Here is a 19,273-nt window from a genome sequence, read left to right as displayed (position 1 = left end):
TTTTTGCATAATCGATTCGAAAGGAGTGACTGTTCTTACTTCATTACGTCGGTTCAAAATAGAGGATTTCTTTGCTACCTAAGTTGTTCCTGTTCTTTATTATTTATATGAATTGAAACACTATTATTTTTTTATATTTTTCTTAACGTAAAATCATATGAAACGAATGTTCATGATCACCGTTTATAAAATAGCAGCGATTAAACGAAACATTTCGTGCATTTTGTAGATCATTTTTCGTTTTCTGAATAATAAAATAAAATTTGACACAGCGTTTCGATTCAATTCTTCGAGAACGAAATCTTTCCTTCTTTCCTCTATTAATACTCTGTGAATACGCGATATAATAAATATTCAGATCAAAACATATTCCTAAATACAATTTTAAATAAGATCTATGAATACCAATTGACTATTCTATTTAACTGTGGATTACAATTCTGGTCAACCGTGAAAAAGATCTTTAAATATCATTTTTCGTAGATACCACGTTCTGCAATAAGTCCAATCATTTAATGTCCTTTCTAATTTTCGCCTTTTTTTCGCAAAAAATTGTATCACAGATAAAGTATCTTCATTCATAAACGTAACTACTTCAGACAGTGAAGTATAACCGCTTGAAGAAGTGAATCGATTTGCAAAATTAAATTTCACATGACAAAAATTTGATGGTAACTTTTACGATGAATTGCTAGTAGGTATACCTAATTAAAGTATCAATATCTTACTTAAAATAAAAAAAGAAGTTCATTGTAAAGAAAAGAGAAATTAAGAACATTTCACCGATCGTCATCAATTGTTAACAATAAACCTAAGGAGATAGAGAAAAGAAATTGAATAATTAGAAAATTATTCATTTTCGGATCTAAGACTCGATAATTTTTCTTTTTTTTTACGAATGTCCCTCGTCCCATCCTCTGGTAAAAAATATTGCAGTTTTTTTAACATTACAAAAAAGTAGCTGTACCAGGTTCAAATTTCATTTCGAGTCTGCGATTATGGTGAATGTACAGTGGTTATACAATGGTACTTAAAAGTTATGCACAAAAAGGACGAATATATCTTATTATTGGCGTATCGTGCAATTAAATTCATTATTTAGTTAACAGTTCCGTACAAAAATTTCATCTGGGTTTCTTACACGCTAATTACCAAAAACTGGGACAGGAAAAAAATACGAACATCGACTATGATAGTTCGTCAGCATATCACGCAACCTTAGCTATAAGCACGAGAAACGATTATGAACGCAATTCATGTATCATAATTATATACAGAAAACGTACATTCACGTTAAATCTGCAGACACATGAAATGATCTAAATATTACATTCATTAGTTTAGGAGCGAATTTTTTTTCTATCTTCTGAACACAGTTTAGTGTGGCGTACAGCATCACCGACAATTTTACCAAAATTGCGATTACGATTACAATATATGCTCCACACAAAATGCGTATGAAGCCTTTTAAAATTTATCGAATAAAAGTGGGTGTTTTTTTAAAAATTTTGGTGAAATTGCCGTTAAGCTACGATAAAAGTGATATATAACTCTGGAGTGATTTTTTTTTCTTCACTTTGTTTCGTAATATTCGTTATTTCAAGTTAACGCAGATTTCAAGTTCAGTAAGAGTTAAGAACACTCATCAATTCGGCATGCCATTGGAAATGCAACGCAATGTTCCTTTTGTTTGTTATATTTTCAAAATTAATGCTTGATAGTTTCAACAAAATTTGCTAATTTTTGTGCAAATCGTTTTATTTCATACAAAGCTCGAAAATTTATTCATGTATGATAAGTATATGGAAATGCGTATTGCAATTTCTATGTTGATTGTTACTAATGTATACCAAATTTGATGTGATAATTATAAAATAAAAAACAATATTTAAAGAATATTTACAACGCAGCGTTCACTCATGTTTCTTCTTGCTTGTGTTATATGCAAAACATCTGCAGAAAATATGTACTCAATTACAATTTGAAAGTAAATATATTGAATTGCTTAAAACATTTATTTATTCCTTTCATTTAATCATTATGGAAAACGTGAGTTATTTTCTTATTGCACTAAATCTTTAAATAACTAAATTTGATGACGGCTGGGTACAGTTGCAGTACCAAAGGAACCACATTTTACTACAAATCATACTAATCCAAAGGTGTCTACCCCAACCATCTTAAGTATCTTAAAGTATCTTGCATAAATAACATATTAACTAATGTTCACAAATTAATTAGTAACATTGTGTATTTTATTTTATTGGACCAAGTAAATGCAGCCTTCTAGAATACTTGTACACAATAATCTTAAAGTGACTAAAGTTGATTACATTTTTTGTTTATTAATTATACAAACGATCAGATCCATTCGAATTTTATTATTATTCATACCATGTTCAGAAGGCTTTTTCTTTTCTGTAATATTTTATATCAATTTAGTATCAAAAATAAATACAAAAATTTCGTAAAAGAAGAGTGCAAATAATGATACACAATTTATTTTACTCTTGAACTGCTTCATTTATGCTGGAGAATCAGACGGTGCAAAATATACTATTAAAATTGTTACATAAGTACAGTTGCATTTCCATTGATAGGCCTTTCAGAACTGAGTTGATACAGTATGTCTCTTGTTATCAGGCGCGAAAACCTATACAATTAGGTATACCAATCAGTATGAATTAGTAACTTTTCAAAGAAATCGTTTGATCTATTGGACGCAGCAGGAGTTCTTTTGTCCATTCTTGAGCTTCAACCGAGATTTGGGACGATACTTTTCGAGATAGGCCAGCTGCTTTGAGTTGATAGCGCCTCGTCTTTTACTGGAAAAGTAAACAACATTTATATCTACCTCATATATAAAGAAATGGCATAAAGATAAATCAGAATGAATATATACTTACTCCCTAATTAGTGCAACTGCATCTTCATATTTAAGTCCCAACTCAATAAGGGCAAGTGCAACTAAGACTGGTGCCCTACCAAGTCCTGCGACACAATGTACTGCTACACATGCATCAGGAGACTCGCGAAATCGATTTTTTAGCAGCTCAAACCATTCATCAATGACCTATGATCAAAATTGTGTTATTAAAATCAAATAAATTATATTGTGTGATTACTTTCAGAATACTATCAAAACAATGTTTACTTCATTTGGTGGAAATGTGCCATCATCAAATACCAAGTCTATGACATTGATCCCTTCTGTTTTAAGTTCCTCAACTTTGTACGTTGGTTCACAGACCCTCACTACTTCTTTAACATTGTGCTTTTTCAGTTCCTGTTAGAAGAACAATGTTTATTATATCGTACTACGGTTTATTAATATTTGTGTGTGAAAAAAAGTGAAAAACGTACTTGAATAAAAGTATGAATGGTCTGATCATTGGGCCGATCAGTAATAAGGAACTTCATGTTTTTGTATTCGATCTCGGCGGGTTCTGGTCTGATATCCTTTACCCTCATGTTGCTCATTTCCTTCTTGGACAACAAGTGGTGTAAAACTCCTACTCCTTTTATCCTTCTAAGTTTTATGTTTTTAATAATTTTGTACGACACTGTTTCTCTTTATTTTTGCAATGTGCCACACTATATGAAGCAACAAAGGCTGAATTTGACAACTTAGCCCATAGATGTCAGTCTTATAAAGTTGTTTTTCATTTAACTAATTGAATACTTTGTTATTTTTTTACAGAGGACAGAACAATGGGTTCACATGTAGACCTCAAGGAGGGTTGTTAAGGTGCAAATTTCGCTGAAAAGGTGAGGGCTACGTTACATTAGGCGTTGTTGATATGCGATCGATTCCCACTTGGGATCCTTGACTACGATTCGGAAGATTATCTGAAAAGAGATCACTGTGACAACCCTTGCACGATCCAGCTTATATATAACAAAAATCACTGACTTTGATGCTTACCTATTTGGCACTGGCTGCGCCTGGATCAGGTGCGCTCAGTAACTACAATGCTTGCATTTAATATTGTAAATTAACAATTGAGTCTATTTAATTCTTCTATGTTTTGCGTGATGACTAGCTGATGATTTTCTGACTTCGAGGCAATGATCCCAGTATTAAAAAATTTTTCTTTGCCTGATTAAGATGTTCTTTCCTTGTTTCTGTTTTAATAGTACCTAGCAGATTCTAGGGTATTTGGGCGTGTCTCTCTATTTGTGTTGAGCCTGGCAGTATTCTGCACTATCCAGCTGAAACTCCATGTATGTGAGGATGCACTCACCAGGAAACTGTAACATAAACACAATTTTCATAATTATGTTATATATTAACAATTATATTATAAAGAAACATATATTTAATTTTTCTACTTGAATTTTTCTTGAAGAACTATTGCTTTTATACAACATTTGGTCCGTGTAAAATGAATGAAGGTTAGGTCCAGAAGACAAAACGTGACGTACGCATTTTTCAAAAAATAATAAACGCAAAATGATATATTTATAAAAGTAACGGAGATTTTACGTCAGGTCATTGTAAGATATTTTCGATTTGTTTCCAACAAGAAAGCGATTACAAGTTGTGAATGTTTGACACGTGCCAAATCTTGCGCCAATTTTCATAAGTATCCGCACAGGTAATGAATATTCTTACAATTCTCACCCAAAAAATTCGAAACAATTGTCGTAATACTTTGTCACGATAATTCATTACGAATATGCAGCAGACCAAATTCTATCACTGAAAAAAAGTTTGCTCGACTACGCAAATTCCAGGGGATCTGCGTTGTCATAATGACATTAGTCGACATCTCGAAGCTCGAGTAAAATCGATTAGTGGTAAAGCTTGTATGCAAAACCAGGATACGATGTATATATGCATATTGTGACTATGACGCATCTTAGAAAATTCTATTCATCTATGTTTTGTTAATTAATCAATATTCCAACTCAAAAATGCTAAATTAGTAGCAAGAGAATACTTGCGAAAAATACAAAGTTTAATTTTTATCCCGTATTTTTCTCAAATTTGTATCATAAAAGTAGTAAGGTTACGTGTTTCGTAAAAATTTCGATTACGAAACGAAATTACGTTTATACGATTTCTTCAATTAGTTAATAATTATTTGCAAATGGTAACATGGAAAAATATTGCATACAATTAAAAAATTGAAAGAAAGGTGAATATAAATATTATTACGAAATATATAGATTATACGGTATGAATTATGATTAGATCATTTAGTTACAATTTAATTATAAGCAACAGAAACGGATATGTTCACAAGGAAAAAGTAAAACTAACGTCACGTTGAAATCTTTTAAATTTATCGGTGGCGCTAGTTGCGTGTGATCTTGTTGAATGTGTTGAATTCAAAAGATTTAAAGTAGCGCCGAAGAAAGAAGACTTTTCTCCTTATCTTTGGCACGAAAGTTTTGCGTAGATGCCAAGCGAAACAGACAGTTTAGTTTCGAAGAAGTGCTTCCGTCATTTTATGCATCTGGTTTTAAGGATATGTACTGCTCGCAAATAGAAATGTCTAGGTCAACATTCCGAGAACGCGTTCATTAATCGAATTCACGTTATTCGAATTTAATTTGAAGTATTTTACGTTAATGATTTTTTATCAAAATTCTTAATTCACATATGAACGCACGCAGAAAGAGATATGTTCTGCCATATTTGCTTCCTACAAATTACTTTTACTAATAATCGAACACGTGAAATTTTTTTCTATAAAAAGCAACATTAAAAAGTTTGTCTTTCAAACCTTCTCGCTGTAATTACTTTTCATCAAGCGAAGGTAAGTACGGAAGTATGTACTGAAATATTGAAACACAATAATATATTTTAATACGATCGACACTTCTGTATCACAACTTAATGCGATATTTATAATTTATAATTTACACTTTGAACGCTTTTTTTCCACGAGAGCAAGGTTATTTACTCGAATGAGTTACGTATCGACGCCAATCGTCGGTATCGCGCAATGAAAATACGTTCGACTGACAGTCGCCTCTTTACGGACGTTTGTGAATTTGAAACGCACATCGAACAAATATAGGCGTCGATACTTCGGGGTATACGACGAATAGCGCGGCGCGTCGTTCCGTCAGGATGTCGAGACGATTTACGAAATCGTCTTTTTACGTAACGAAAGCTTCCGAAGCAGAAGACGCCGGCAACATCTCAAACTGCGATGACGGATAGGAAAAAGTGAGAGCGCTCAGATCGACGTACCGGAATAACCAGAATAATTGGCAGCCGGTACACGAACAGCCACCAACGCGACTCCACGCTTCGCAATGCGCTCGCTTCAAGGTCGAATCCATCTTGCCAACCCTATACGTCTATTATTCAATTTACGTCGGCCCTTTCGACGTTCTCGATTGATAATGAAAAGGTAACCAATTCTTACGTCAACTTTGATTGAATGAATGAAATAAATTTGTAACAATTTTACTTCTAGATGAATTGATTTAAGACAATATACGTGATAGAAATCAGGGAGCCTTAATGAATAATGTCGCGTTAGAATTTTTTAAATATTCAGGTAAGGATAATGATGCCGAAATGAAATAAATGAAAAGAAATAATATTACAATAAATAATCTTTTAATTAATAATGGAAATAGCGGTAAGATGAGATAAATGAAACGGAAAGATCTATTTTGTAAGGTTTTTTTTACTCCTTGCGACTAATTTTAACCATTTTTTATGTATATCTTTTAGAAAACATGATTATTCCAATTTTCTGCTAAATATCTTTGATTTTCATTGTCTAATTCATAAATATTTATGAATTCTTGAATCAATATGCGATTTCATTAATTGCATGAATAAGTTTCCATTATATTAATCGGATTATGTTAATATTGCATTAATCGAATTGTAACTAATTGGATTTTAATTTATTTATATAAATTAATCTGCCTCGTCTGTTAATCCAGGACTTACATACACAAATCTCCAGAGAACATAAACAGAATACGATCAATCATGAAACATTTAAGAAATATTAGAATGTTCTAGCCTCGTAAGAAACGAAAAAAGAAAATCAATTTCTCGGTTTAGAAAGATTTATCAGTGACCATTCGAGTTCCAATAATATTCTGAAGATTTTTGTATGCTTTATATTATGATTATATAATGTCAGTACTTAATGTTGAAATATTTTGCCTCCATTTACTATATTATTTTTACAAAAGTAACCAGAATATATCGTGTTTGGAAATATGTATATGTATAAAAGGTGAATTTAAAAAGGTAAATTGTGTCGATGAATGAGATATGTATAGAGGTCGCCACGTATACGTGGTTCTACCGTTAGCACCTTCGGTGGAGCGTCGCGTCGGTGGAAAAAAAAGATTCACTGAAATCAACCTAGAAACCTACTTCAGCGCGGAACACGTTAGCCCTAGTGAAAACGAACACGGCGTGCGGGCACCGTTCATCTTTTTACACTCGTATATCGCAATCCGAGACAAGTGAAACTCGCCATCGTTGTGCATTCCCCTCTCCCCATTTCGATGTATGCACTTACTTTAATCCCGGAACTATAATAAATCTTGCAGAATCGAGAAATCGTCTACGATTCGCGAGTCTTTTTTTGACATTTTCACTGCTTAACCTTTTAATGGTCAAGCCTTTAACCCTTCATAGATAAACGTTAAGAACAGAATTAACATCGAATATCTTGTTTTATTAATCCAACACAGATTATTATAATCGTATATAATCCAGTGATGTTATTTTAGGTTAAGGTGCAAATACTTGACGCATAAGAACATACGGCCGACCTAACCTCACTTTTGTACCGCTTGGGAGCAGTTTAGGTTAATGACCTAGAAATGAGATTAAATTGGATAAAAATCAACTCCTTGGCCTCTTGCAGGTACAGAAACTCGGGCAATCTGTTTTCCAGAGGAATCGGTCTTCGTTCTGGGATACAAAGAGTGGAAAATATTTATTCGCAAAACGTCCCTCTCGTTTTCATTGGCTATATAATATTTTACCCGCTAAAATTCTGGAAGTGTCTGGACACAAGACAAGGCGGGGCATATTATCACGGGAAAGCAATATGTAAGTTCAATGAAGCGTGCAGAATGGATACAGGTGTTCCCTCTGTTTGAGAAAGATAAGTCACACGGGCACGTGACCGAATTATTATACACGAGCGTATAAATTAAGGAGATACGTTGGAACTGGAATTAAGAAACTACACTGAGAAATGCAACCCTGTTGCGTTATTTCAGACACCGTCGAGCCAATTGTATTTTTCTAAGGTTAAAGAATATCTCGAGTCTGATCGATTCACGCGATTTCTCAATGTTTCGGTTTTACGTTAACTGTTTTCTTAGGACGTCGCTTCACTCGAACTGTTTGAATTGATCAATTCAATAGAATCTTTTGTTGTCACAGCTGCATAAGATTTAATAAATTTCATAATTCAATTAGATGTAATTCTTCAGCGATAATTAAGAGATACGTTCATAGAACATAGCAAATATTTGATCTTTAAAAAGTTGAAATAGATTTATCAGGCAAAGCTGAAGAAGCACTCTTTCGCTTTTCTGTGAGAAAACAAACACGAACAAGTGTTTCTGTTACGAATCCTCTCTTTTTAAGATGTATACTTCCCCATCACATCTTTGTCACTCTAACTTTGACAAGTTAGCCCCACCACGATATTCTACGGACTTGGAATGCAGAATAGTAAAAGAATTAAGAGAATGAAAAATTTGTCTTTTTAGTATTGACAGAGCGCAATCCTTAAAAGCTCCATGAAAATCAATCGAACATATTTCACGTTCACGTTTCTATTTTCTACCAAGTAGAGTTCTTCTTTTTCTTCTTCTTCTTCTACTAAGTAGTTCTTCTAAGTAGAGTAATTGAATCGGCCACGAATATACTAGCTACTATGCTGCGAGCTTACTTTGCGATTACAGAGAATAGCCCACCCTTCCTGGAAGCGGAATTCTTTTTCCGCTTATCAACGTGGTCGTGATCCGATAGAAATCGATGAGCGATAAGAACTTCCGTTTTGGAGCGAAATCGCCAGCAAAGTGGACTTTGCGTAGATACTGAGATTGTAATTCGTCGTGGAAGCTCTTTTTTTAAACGATTTCTTGCGCATACGCTCCTGGAAATACTTCAACGTTTACCACGAAGGACGTTTACGTCTATGTTGTATGTGTTAAATGTACGAGACATTTTAAAATTTCTTTAATACGTTAACGAGACACCACTGTCACGGTTATATTGGTGAAATTTCGTAAAAATCCGAAAATGTATACAGAAATTACAAGATATTATCTGTTGTAAACGTATATTCAGAGAAAACATGGAATATCTATTTGAAATGTATATGTAACAAGCGTTGCCGAGATGGAGCGTCAGAGACTCCGCAGGTGCAATCTTCCTTACTCTCTTTCATTCTGTTTGTAACTAAACAGCTTCGTATTTCTTCTACCTTTCGACATCAGATACTACGATGCACGCATTCACGCAAATACACCAAAATGTGTACTAAAAATAATCCTGTGTACACTTGCTATAAACGAATAAAGCTCTTCTTCAAAAAGTTTCGTCATTACCAAGTGATAGCAATTGTCCGTAAAATAGGAGCCGCAAGGCGATCCGAATTCTTAGAACAATTAATCACTGCGACCAATTTGCTGTTTTGTCGTTGGTTGGCGTCTAAGTCTCGAACGCCAGCCAACAAAGTCCTAAGGTAAAAGAGAACTTTCATTTCGACGCGAACTCGAATTTATCCAGAAGCATACATCATACGACACACTTCGTATATTTCAGCCACGGCTGGAACTCGTGCAATTTTCCTACCATGAAGTTGCACGCATCTCTTTATTGGTAATTGATAAGAAACGCGTTAAAGCAACGGTTACGTCATGCAAGCAAATGAAAACTATTGGACAAGAATAAAATTGTTATTGCAACTCGATCTTATCGCATCAGGCAACGGGGAAAGAGAACATTTTCACGAACAAAATGAATATTTCGAATTGGATCCGGACACGCACATTATATCGCCATTTGCAATTTCGAAAATTTAAACATTGATCTCGCATCAAGATTCTACGAGCATAAAGAGGAAAACCACGCGAAACAAACGTATTTCAGACTATGGTGTCGGATTGTAATCAGTCCGTTTCTTTCCACCGATGTTTGATTCGTAATTGCGTTAGCGGTCGATGCAATTTCCAACTTTGAACGCTGTTTGCTCTCGTGCATCACGTTTCTGAGTCTTCGTAGTGCCGTACGCGGCGTAAAACAAGAGAAGTATAACAAAATGTAAACGTATTATTGTAAAAGTTTAAGGATACTTAAAAGTAAAAAGATACTACAAATCACACGTGAAAAACTCTGCGATTCTTTGTTACGGATATACATATTTTGTTCGCATTAAAGTGAAAATAAGAAATACAGGGTGGTTGGTAACTGGTGGTACAAGCGGAAAGGGGGTGATTCTACGCGAAAAAAGAAGTCGAAAATATAGAATAAACATTTTTCGTTTGTGGCTTTGTTTTCGAGAAAATCGACTTTGAATTTTGGCTCGGTACGCGTGCACTTTATCGCGTCTCGTTATAACGGATCTAGATCGTTGTCTCGATTGATGTTATTTTAAAAATTTTAAAATTTTTACATTTTTAAATTTTAAATTTTTAAATTTTTAAATTTTTAAATTTTAAATTTTTAAATTTTCAAATTTTAAATTTTTAAATTTTAAATTTTAAATTTTTAAATTTTAAATTTTTAAATTTTTAGATTTTTATTCTATATTTTCGACTTCTTTTTTCGCGTAGAATCACCCCCTTTCCGCTTGTACCACCAGTTACCAACCACCCTGTATTTCTTATTTTCACTTTAATGCGATATTATTGAGCAGTAAAATTCTTCTGCGTGTAAACGCGGATAAAACAATTTTCCCCAGAGTTTGTTTGCGACTAACAATGTTTAGCAGTTCGTTGATAAATATTTCTGGGTAACAGCATCCCCCAACCACCCTGTATATTATATGTATTGTTCTTTTTCGAATGTTAATTCTTACGAATACGTGCGTGTTTCTGAACGTATTATCAACAATACATCATGAACGATTTAGGAGCCGACATACTTGGAATGTACAAGCGGGTAAGACAAAGGACTCGCGTAATAAATTTCCATCAAGCGCATAGTCGTTTGCGAAATTGCGGCACAGGGGAAAATTTCTGCGAATCGCCGCGCCGAATTCTTTTTTATCAACCACGAGCCATTGTTGGCTGATCGATCGTGAACAAACATATAACGTCGATCCATCATCGTATTTTCTCGGCGATAATACGGCCAACTGAAAACACGTGACAAAATGTGAAGAACTTTTTTCCCAAAGAGCCACTGCATTTCTGTGGAATTTTCAACGCGGTTGGGGTATCTTTGCTCGCTTCAATAGATTCATCAATCGATAATATATCGATTCTTGAGTCAATGATGATCATTTCGAACCTTCTTAATTCGTATTTAAATCAGCTTACAGTGACGGCCAAAGGACAATTTATATAATTTTACGATATGGACTCGTAATAAACTTAATAGGAGCAACAAATAAACGTGAAACATCGTTGATATAAAAATTATTCAAACTCATAGCGCGTTAATTTTAAACGTTCTTTTATCCGCTGTAGCTCAATTTATATTTTCTATCTCTTTTGTCTTATTTATTTCCTCCATTCATACTCTACGGTTATTCGACGCAAACGTTGCTTCTCATGAAACACCAAACTTACGAATCCCCATTTTCAAAACCTAAAACCCAGAATCTAAAATCCATGCCCTTAAAACCTATCTATTGGCATTTAATGTTCTATATATTTTCGCATACTACGCGCGCCCTATGTATTTTTGCATCTTCGAATTTTCGATTAAAAAATCCATCATCTACACAGCGGTGGACAGCGTGAATCCGGAAATCGAAAGAGCTTCATAGAAATGGAGATTCTACGGGAAAAGTTTTCCTCGTGGCGCGTCTGGGGAACAGGCCATTTCGTACTTCGTTGAGTCATGTTTGTTCGTGCCTCTTAATTAAACTCATCGGTTAAGCGCAAGACAAATGCGTAAATTCGAGCCGAATTCAATGACGGCACGGCAAATAGAATTTTATTTACCGTTTGCCGTGCTTAAGCTGTCAGTACGCGTTGCACTTTATCTGGCTGTCAGCGTTTTCACTGTACCGCGATATTTTAAGCCCAAGCAGCCAACTATAAATATAGGTGTACTCGACCGGCCGCCTGTTTACCATTTAAGTTTCGCTTTAAACGTCAACATTCCACCTCGTTTTCCTACCGTCGTGCAATTCACCATTAACGAATTCGTTAACTCGTAAAGAAGCTTCGACGTTTTGGCTCTTCTCTGACGCTAGGAAGCTCGGTCGGGCCATTTTTACTCAACCACATATACATAGCGAATCGAAGATATTAAAAGAATATTACGTTCCGTAAAATTTCTTCAGCATATTACGAATTGATCGTATTCGTTCGTCGAGTTAGTTGGAAAATCGTACACGATAACCGGCATGAAAGATAATTAACACAGTTTCCGTTTAGATTCATCGCGCTACTAGTCTCGGGCCAGCGTGAACAAGCCATTTTTCCTCAGGAAAAAAAGTGACCATGTCGCAGTCGATTCCGAAATTGGCAGTAGAACTATTTGGCAGAGAGTTCGAACAGCGAGAGCACATATAAAGAAAAATATCTTCGTTGTTATGTCAGACGATAATTCGCGCAGTTGACATCGTGCGTGCATCGTGGACGAATGGCAAGGACATTGTCCACGTGATGGAACGGTAATCGACGAAATGGCACAATTAATTACAGCGTTAGCTTACACTACGTTTAACCCCTTACGTGGTCACAGTCCGTAACTGTGATGGACGAATCGACGATGTTTGCGCGTCATGTCAATTCCTGACTGTTACGAATTCTAGCGGTGCAAACCGATTTGTCGCACGACGAATAGAAGTAAACCGAATGTAGTTGTTGGAATTATTTTGCATATTAGACCCTACAGTCGAAAAGAATTTACGAAAAAGACTCGCGAGGTCTCCTAAAAGAAAGTTTTATCCGACTATTTTGAGATTATTTTACTACAACGAGTTGAGAAAATAGATATAGACAATCTGATTTCGTTGCATTATATAAATTGCATTATAAATTATAAATTAGGAATGTAAAAGAGAAAAATAAAGTGTAGAAATATTTGAAAATGTAACGTAAAACGTTCGTCGTATTGTTGGGCACGTAAGACCAATTAACGTTTCAGTTAGAAATCAATGATACGAATAAATGGAAAGTTCGTGTAATATAATATATTCGTAAGAAATTAGCTATAAAAAAATCAACGTTATTAGTATTATTATAAATGAAAGTTGCGATAGAATTCGTACGAGCAATTTTATACGACAATTTCAGGACACCCTCTTTTAATGGACAGCGGCGAACCGAAACGGAGGATATTTCTTTTGAAAATGTGAAATAAAATTTCTCTTTCGAACAGGCTTTTGTTTCCGACGAAATTAATTTAGAGAACAATGAACGTTTACTCTGCACGGTTAAGATTGGACCACAAACATCGTTATTATTCATAGTAATTTCACAATCAACGTAATAATTGTAGTTTTCCCGTTAACTATTTATTTATAACAAGACTGGATATTTGTAGAAATTAATTTCGCCTATTTTGCGTGTTAGATCAAAATGGCATTACAATTTTAATTACAATTATATAATTGTATTATATATTATAACTACAATTATAATCGTATTTATAATTGTATATTTATATTTATTATATTCGCAACAAATATATAGCCTCTGTTTAGATACTTTCACGGTAAAAGTTAAATAAATTTTTAACACGTCACATCATTGAAATTTGTTTAGAATATTTTGAAATTGCGAATACTATGAATTTACAAAATTACGAAATTCATACGTTCACGCGTTTCCTTATAATCTAAATGCTATTTAGCAATTGAAAATACTCGAGGAAACTGGCGAATGAAGGAGCAAATAAATGATTGTTTACTGTTTGAGTTTTATCCTTTTAGGATATACATATTGCGTGTCGGACTATCTAAGACTATCCTGTGGTGAGTCCACCTGTTGATGCGTTTAAACGATGACAAGACTGATTGTAAAATTAGAATAAAATGCTTCGCAGAATAATATTCATTAATATGGCAATAGCGTTAACGTTTCAAGCTCAATTATTCATAATAGCATGACGATATTCATAAAACAATATTATGACAACCGATTGTTCGTGTTATCGACGTATCGTCGACGATATTACAGCAAATACCAACAAAATGACCAGATTACATATTTAATATACTCGAAAGCGGTCAAGTTATCTAAGAAGGAAATGTTTAAAAGAAAAAGGTAAAAGAAAGTATGGACGTCGATTTTGTCGCAAGTAGATCGCGCATTTTTACGCATTTATTTGTATTAAAAAATTGAAAAATATAAAAATTCCATAGAATATTTAAAGTACCTAATCGCTGTAACATTTAGTAGATCAAATAAATCTCAAATAAATCCAGTCACGAAATACCAATAGAAAAAGAAGCAGAAGAAGAGAAAACGCGAATTCACAATTTCTTGTAAAATCGTTGTTTTACAGAGGAGAAAACGCCGATGCACGATCATCGATTCGAATTTCCTGTTGCTACGAGATACGAAACCCGGGGCGACTTTCCACAATTTTGCGCCGATTCTCGTTCGAGAAAGTCACCGTTGCAGAACGGCTCTCGATCGTACGCTAAACAAGGAAATTCATTGTTAATTATCGCGACATGGCAGCCGGTGCGCGAGTCTACTGTACGCGAGAGCGTGTAACAATAAACGCGAGACAAGAGAAATCGCGGGTCAAGAGTCATCGCGCGTATCATCTATCGCCGGCGAGTTTATCAGGCAACAAGAAAGAAAACAGCGATCGTCTATTATGGAAAGGAAATTTTCTGCCGGTTCAATGGGAGAGCGAATTATTTGAAACGCGGATGTGTTACCGACTGTGCTTAGATAGCTCTATTGGCGCGGAAAATATGTTGCTGTTGCGAACAACATCTCACGACTAGAACGCAGCTTCTTATGCATTTACGAGAGATTTGAGAGTGTAAAGAAGAAGAAGAAGAAAAAAAAAAAGAAACAAGAAGCGTATAACGTTGATAAATGAATTTTGCAGAAGTATGTAAAACATGGCAAGTATAGTGCTCGTTATAATAAAATAGGTAAAGACATATTCTCCGTCCTAGGTTTCATTTTCTTTAATTATATCCATTCGTAGAAGCACGAATTTGCACAAGTTTCTGCAGTTTATTGATGAGAAAAGTAAATGCTACTCCATTATCACTCTACTATGATATAAGCTGCAAAATATTCGTCAATATTCGTACCTATTAAGATTCCTAGTACCAGCGACGTAAGAATCGTAACAAAGAGATCAGAATATCGTCGAAACGCGTATTTTTCGAGACGAAAGGAACGAGACGAAAGAATCGGGCAACCGTGGTCGTGACCATGAGAAAGCGTTACGTTAGACTTGCAAAAAAATCGTAAATGCACGGCACGCTGACAAAATGTTGGCTTGGAGGTTTCGGTTTCAACTTTGCGATCGCACAGATAAGCTCGATGAGAGAACGACGATCGTAAAAATGTTGAAGCAGACACCAGTCTGACAACAGAGTTAGATTAGCTCTCAGAGTGCTCGGTCTATCGGCGCCTTTCCCCACTTTTCTCTTTCCCTCTTTTTTTTTTTTTTTTCTTTCAAGATATGCATTGTACTCTATAGCGTTTCTCTAGCGCGAAAAATAAACGAGTTCGCCGCCTATATCAAGATAGTCCGCAAGATCGAAGATTAGAATCGAGTGGAACGCCAATCACAGCAAGAAAAGCGAAATTAAGTTTTCCAGTTTTCGATATTCGTTTCAGAAGAAAGATAATCGAGGATAATTCTAAAAGAACGTTAATTACCATCGAGTGAGATAGAACTTGGGGAAAAAATAACGCAAAGATACTAGCGACATTAAGCAACGCGATAGAAATAGAATATAATCAAACGACAAGTATATCAAGTACCGAGTCATTACAGATTCTTAGAAACACTTGCTAGTAAAGCTTGGAACAAATCTATCAGAGATGAGTCATTTCGCTGATAAAAGTACATATAATCTCTATTCCAAAAATACTTTTATTCATTACATACGAAATATGCGTGAACTTTATCTGTTTGAACAGTTGATTCATTCACGTAAATGTAATTGAGTCGACGATGTACCAACGAATTAAAAAATCGATCGAATCGATCGAATTCGAAGATCATTTCGGTGATAAACTTAGAAATTTGTATCTTACCGTCTGATCTTTCGATTTGCCTGATCGACTTTTATCAAATTAGAAAACCTTGAACTTTCATTACACATATTAGCGACACTTTTGTTACGATCGAATTTATTCCACAATTTAATTTGTTCTTAATACACCGTGAAACGTATCGGTGAAAATTATTCAAATTTAGAAGCAGAGTTATATTTCTAACATAAATTTCGCACGTTTCAACTAGAGAGCTGAATTGTTTTTCCGTCCCGTAATATGACACCGATTTCCCAAAATCTCACAGATCTGGAGCAAGTTATCGCAAACGAATGGCATATTTTACGTTTTCCATAACGACCCAAGCAAATGTCCGAAAAATCGATATCGCAGCGTGTCTGGTTTCGTTTCTCAAAAAATATCTCGAAATACGAGAACGCCGAAACTTGAACCCAACACGAGGTCAGCGCTTAAAATTACATACAGCGTGAGTAATCTCTCAACTTTGTACGGATCAAACTTGCCGCGCCTCTTACACTTCGCAAACTTGTTGCACGTACGAACTACACTTTATGCACCAAATGTGTTCATCGAATCGTTCTAACTTTGGCAAATCTGCGACTTTCCAAATATTTACCTTCGAAAATATAGCGAAATTTTCCAGTGGGAAGCGTGCGTTTTAAAAAATTGTAATTTCAAAATTACCCGCCAGAAATTGATGCGATTCTTTCTATCAGAAAGCTGGAAACAACAGCATTGAGCTTTCACGATGAACTTTGTTAAGGCGCCGAGAGGAAAACGATAATTTCCCCGCATAGGAAGGGTTGTCGCCGCATTATGTTTGCGAAACTTCAATCAATCAATCGATTCGCGTTCCAGGAATTTCCTAATCTATCGGAAATCGATTATTAGGCCTGATAAAGTTACAATATTCTCGAAAGATAAAAGAGCGACGTGTTCCGGGGGAACTCGCATTTCAACGTGTTGCACATGATCCTGACATTTGGAACGCGCTATATTTATTCGGAAAGCACGTGTTTACCGATCTTCCCCCGTCTTCGTGCTTCGATACTTATAAATATACCAAGACCGTCGCGAGCTTTGTCGCCTTTGTAGCCGGCTACGATAGTCGAGATTTTTAGCGTGACAATATAAAAAGCACGATCTTCTCTCGCCCTCTCGTTTCATTCTCCCCGTTTTTTCTTTACCACCGTTTTTTTTTCGCTCTCTCTCTCTCTCTCTCACTCTCTCTTTCTCTTTCTCTTCTTTGTCGCGCGCGTAAATTCGCTTTTAAAGTATTCGCGGAAATTCATGAACGAAGAGCGTTGAACCGATGCACGAGAATTTGCATTGACCTTTATTGCCTCTTTTGAGCGTACCAGCGATGAAACATTTTTTCTCTTCTCGCTTCTTTCTGCACTTTCTGACTTTTTTCAGGAAATAACTCGCCGATACTTTTGTAATAAATATTTCTATAATGTCAAACATTACCAGCTTTTAATATTACGCCACGTGTATTTCGTACGGTGTATTTTTCACGGCAGATGGATTTTCAAACGTTCGTGGAACATCAGTGTACAAGGTGAAATAGGAAATACGTTTTCACGGTTTTTTCTAAACGGTTAACAATTATTGTAAAAAGAGCGGAATTTCGTTCGGATATCGATCCAGAATAACGTTACTCGATCAGCTTTTTTCCTTCTTTTTTTATGATACCAATATACCGTTTCGTATTGCTTGGTGTATTTTTGAAATATTGTTAAATATTTGTCAATCCTCGAACGATACATTTCGAACGAAATATTCTGTACGTGCGCTTATTCATCGATTAATTAAAAGTATTCGGTGGGTAATCGTGAACATGCGGAATCTGTTTACGCGAACGATACGATCAGGAATACAACGTTGAAAAGCAAATAACAATCGAAACAGTGAAATCGAAACTCTGTTCTTTCTTTTTCATCGAACTTCGCTGAACTTCGCTGAATAATTATTCAAATGGTTGTCGTTTTTTTCGCAAAGTCGATACAATTCGAATGGAACCTCGCAAACCAAAGAAAAAGCTCGCACGAACGATTCCAGCGATAAGAATCTCCGTCTAAGCAACAGTTACGTAATTCTAGCACGTTTGATCGTCGATAGAAGTTGTTCGGCGGTTCTGCAACTGAGAAATTATGTCATCGGACATGTCCGGAAGCGGACGAGAAACTACGCGAACCAGTTTGCGGTAGTAGATAATTCGAGGAATCTGAATTGATCGATCGAGTGGCAATATTTTCACCACGATTTATAAAGTTTCCAAGACCACGCGGTATCCGCGTGTCATCGATTAAAATGACAGATCCTAAGAAAACGTGTAAAGATATATCGAAAGGAAAGGATTTCACCAAACTTTCCATTTCTTCGGACTTGTGACGTTCATTTATGAGAGTAATCTTCTTTTCATATATTTTTCATTTATTAGGTTGTCCAAAAGGTTTCTTTCGTTTTACGAGGAAATAATAGACGCACAATGTTTTATATAGTTTTGTCGAATTACGTACGATCGATTTTGTTCTGTTGAGATAAACACCGAGACATTTCACAAACTTGGTTTCACGTTTGTACGACGGTGCATTGTTGTAAGAAACACGTTTGCGAAAGAAAGACACTTTTCGGACAAGCTAATATATTCCATACGATGCGGTTGCTCAGAAATATTTATTAACGAACTGCTAAAAATTGTCAGTCGCAAACAAACTCTATTTTACTGCTCAATAATATCGCATTAAAGTGAAAATAAGAAATACAGGGTGGTTGGTAACTGGTGGTACAAGCGGAAAGGGGGTGATTCTACGCGAAAAAAGAAGTCGAAAATATAGAATAAAAATTTAAAAATTTAAAATTTAAAATTTAAAATTTAAAAATTTAAAAATTTAAAATTTAAAAATTTAAAAATTTAAAA

General features: G+C 35.1%; 1 protein-coding gene across 3 annotated transcripts in view; it reads right to left on the bottom strand.

The window, feature by feature from the left end:
- Positions 1-14: 14 nt before the first annotated feature.
- The window catches only part of LOC100748886 (protein tyrosine phosphatase type IVA 1), a 27,070-nt gene continuing 7,811 nt past the window's right edge, over positions 15-19,273 (bottom strand). The window contains exons 1-6 of one of the 3 annotated variants that reach the window (XM_012387468.3): positions 5,733-5,858; positions 3,926-4,251; positions 3,364-3,849; positions 3,155-3,286; positions 2,907-3,073; positions 15-2,825 (exon numbers count right to left, since the gene is read on the bottom strand). In XM_012387468.3, the coding sequence (XP_012242891.1) occupies positions 2,714-2,825; positions 2,907-3,073; positions 3,155-3,286; positions 3,364-3,480 (528 nt within the window). In that variant the 5' untranslated portion in view covers positions 3,481-3,849; positions 3,926-4,251; positions 5,733-5,858 and the 3' untranslated portion in view covers positions 15-2,713. Of the gene's footprint in view, positions 2,826-2,906; positions 3,074-3,154; positions 3,287-3,363; positions 3,850-3,925; positions 4,252-4,624; positions 4,749-5,732; positions 5,859-19,273 lie in introns of those variants that run through there. The other 2 variants (XM_012387467.3, XM_012387466.3) reach the window with 2 other exon arrangements.

Source organism: Bombus impatiens, unplaced genomic scaffold, assembly GCF_000188095.3.
Source record: "Bombus impatiens unplaced genomic scaffold, BIMP_2.2 scf_0477, whole genome shotgun sequence".
In the NCBI taxonomy this organism is placed as follows: Eukaryota; Metazoa; Arthropoda; class Insecta; order Hymenoptera; family Apidae; genus Bombus; species Bombus impatiens.
Note: the sequence above shows the minus strand (reverse complement) of the source record. Positions and strands in the feature narration are given on the sequence as shown.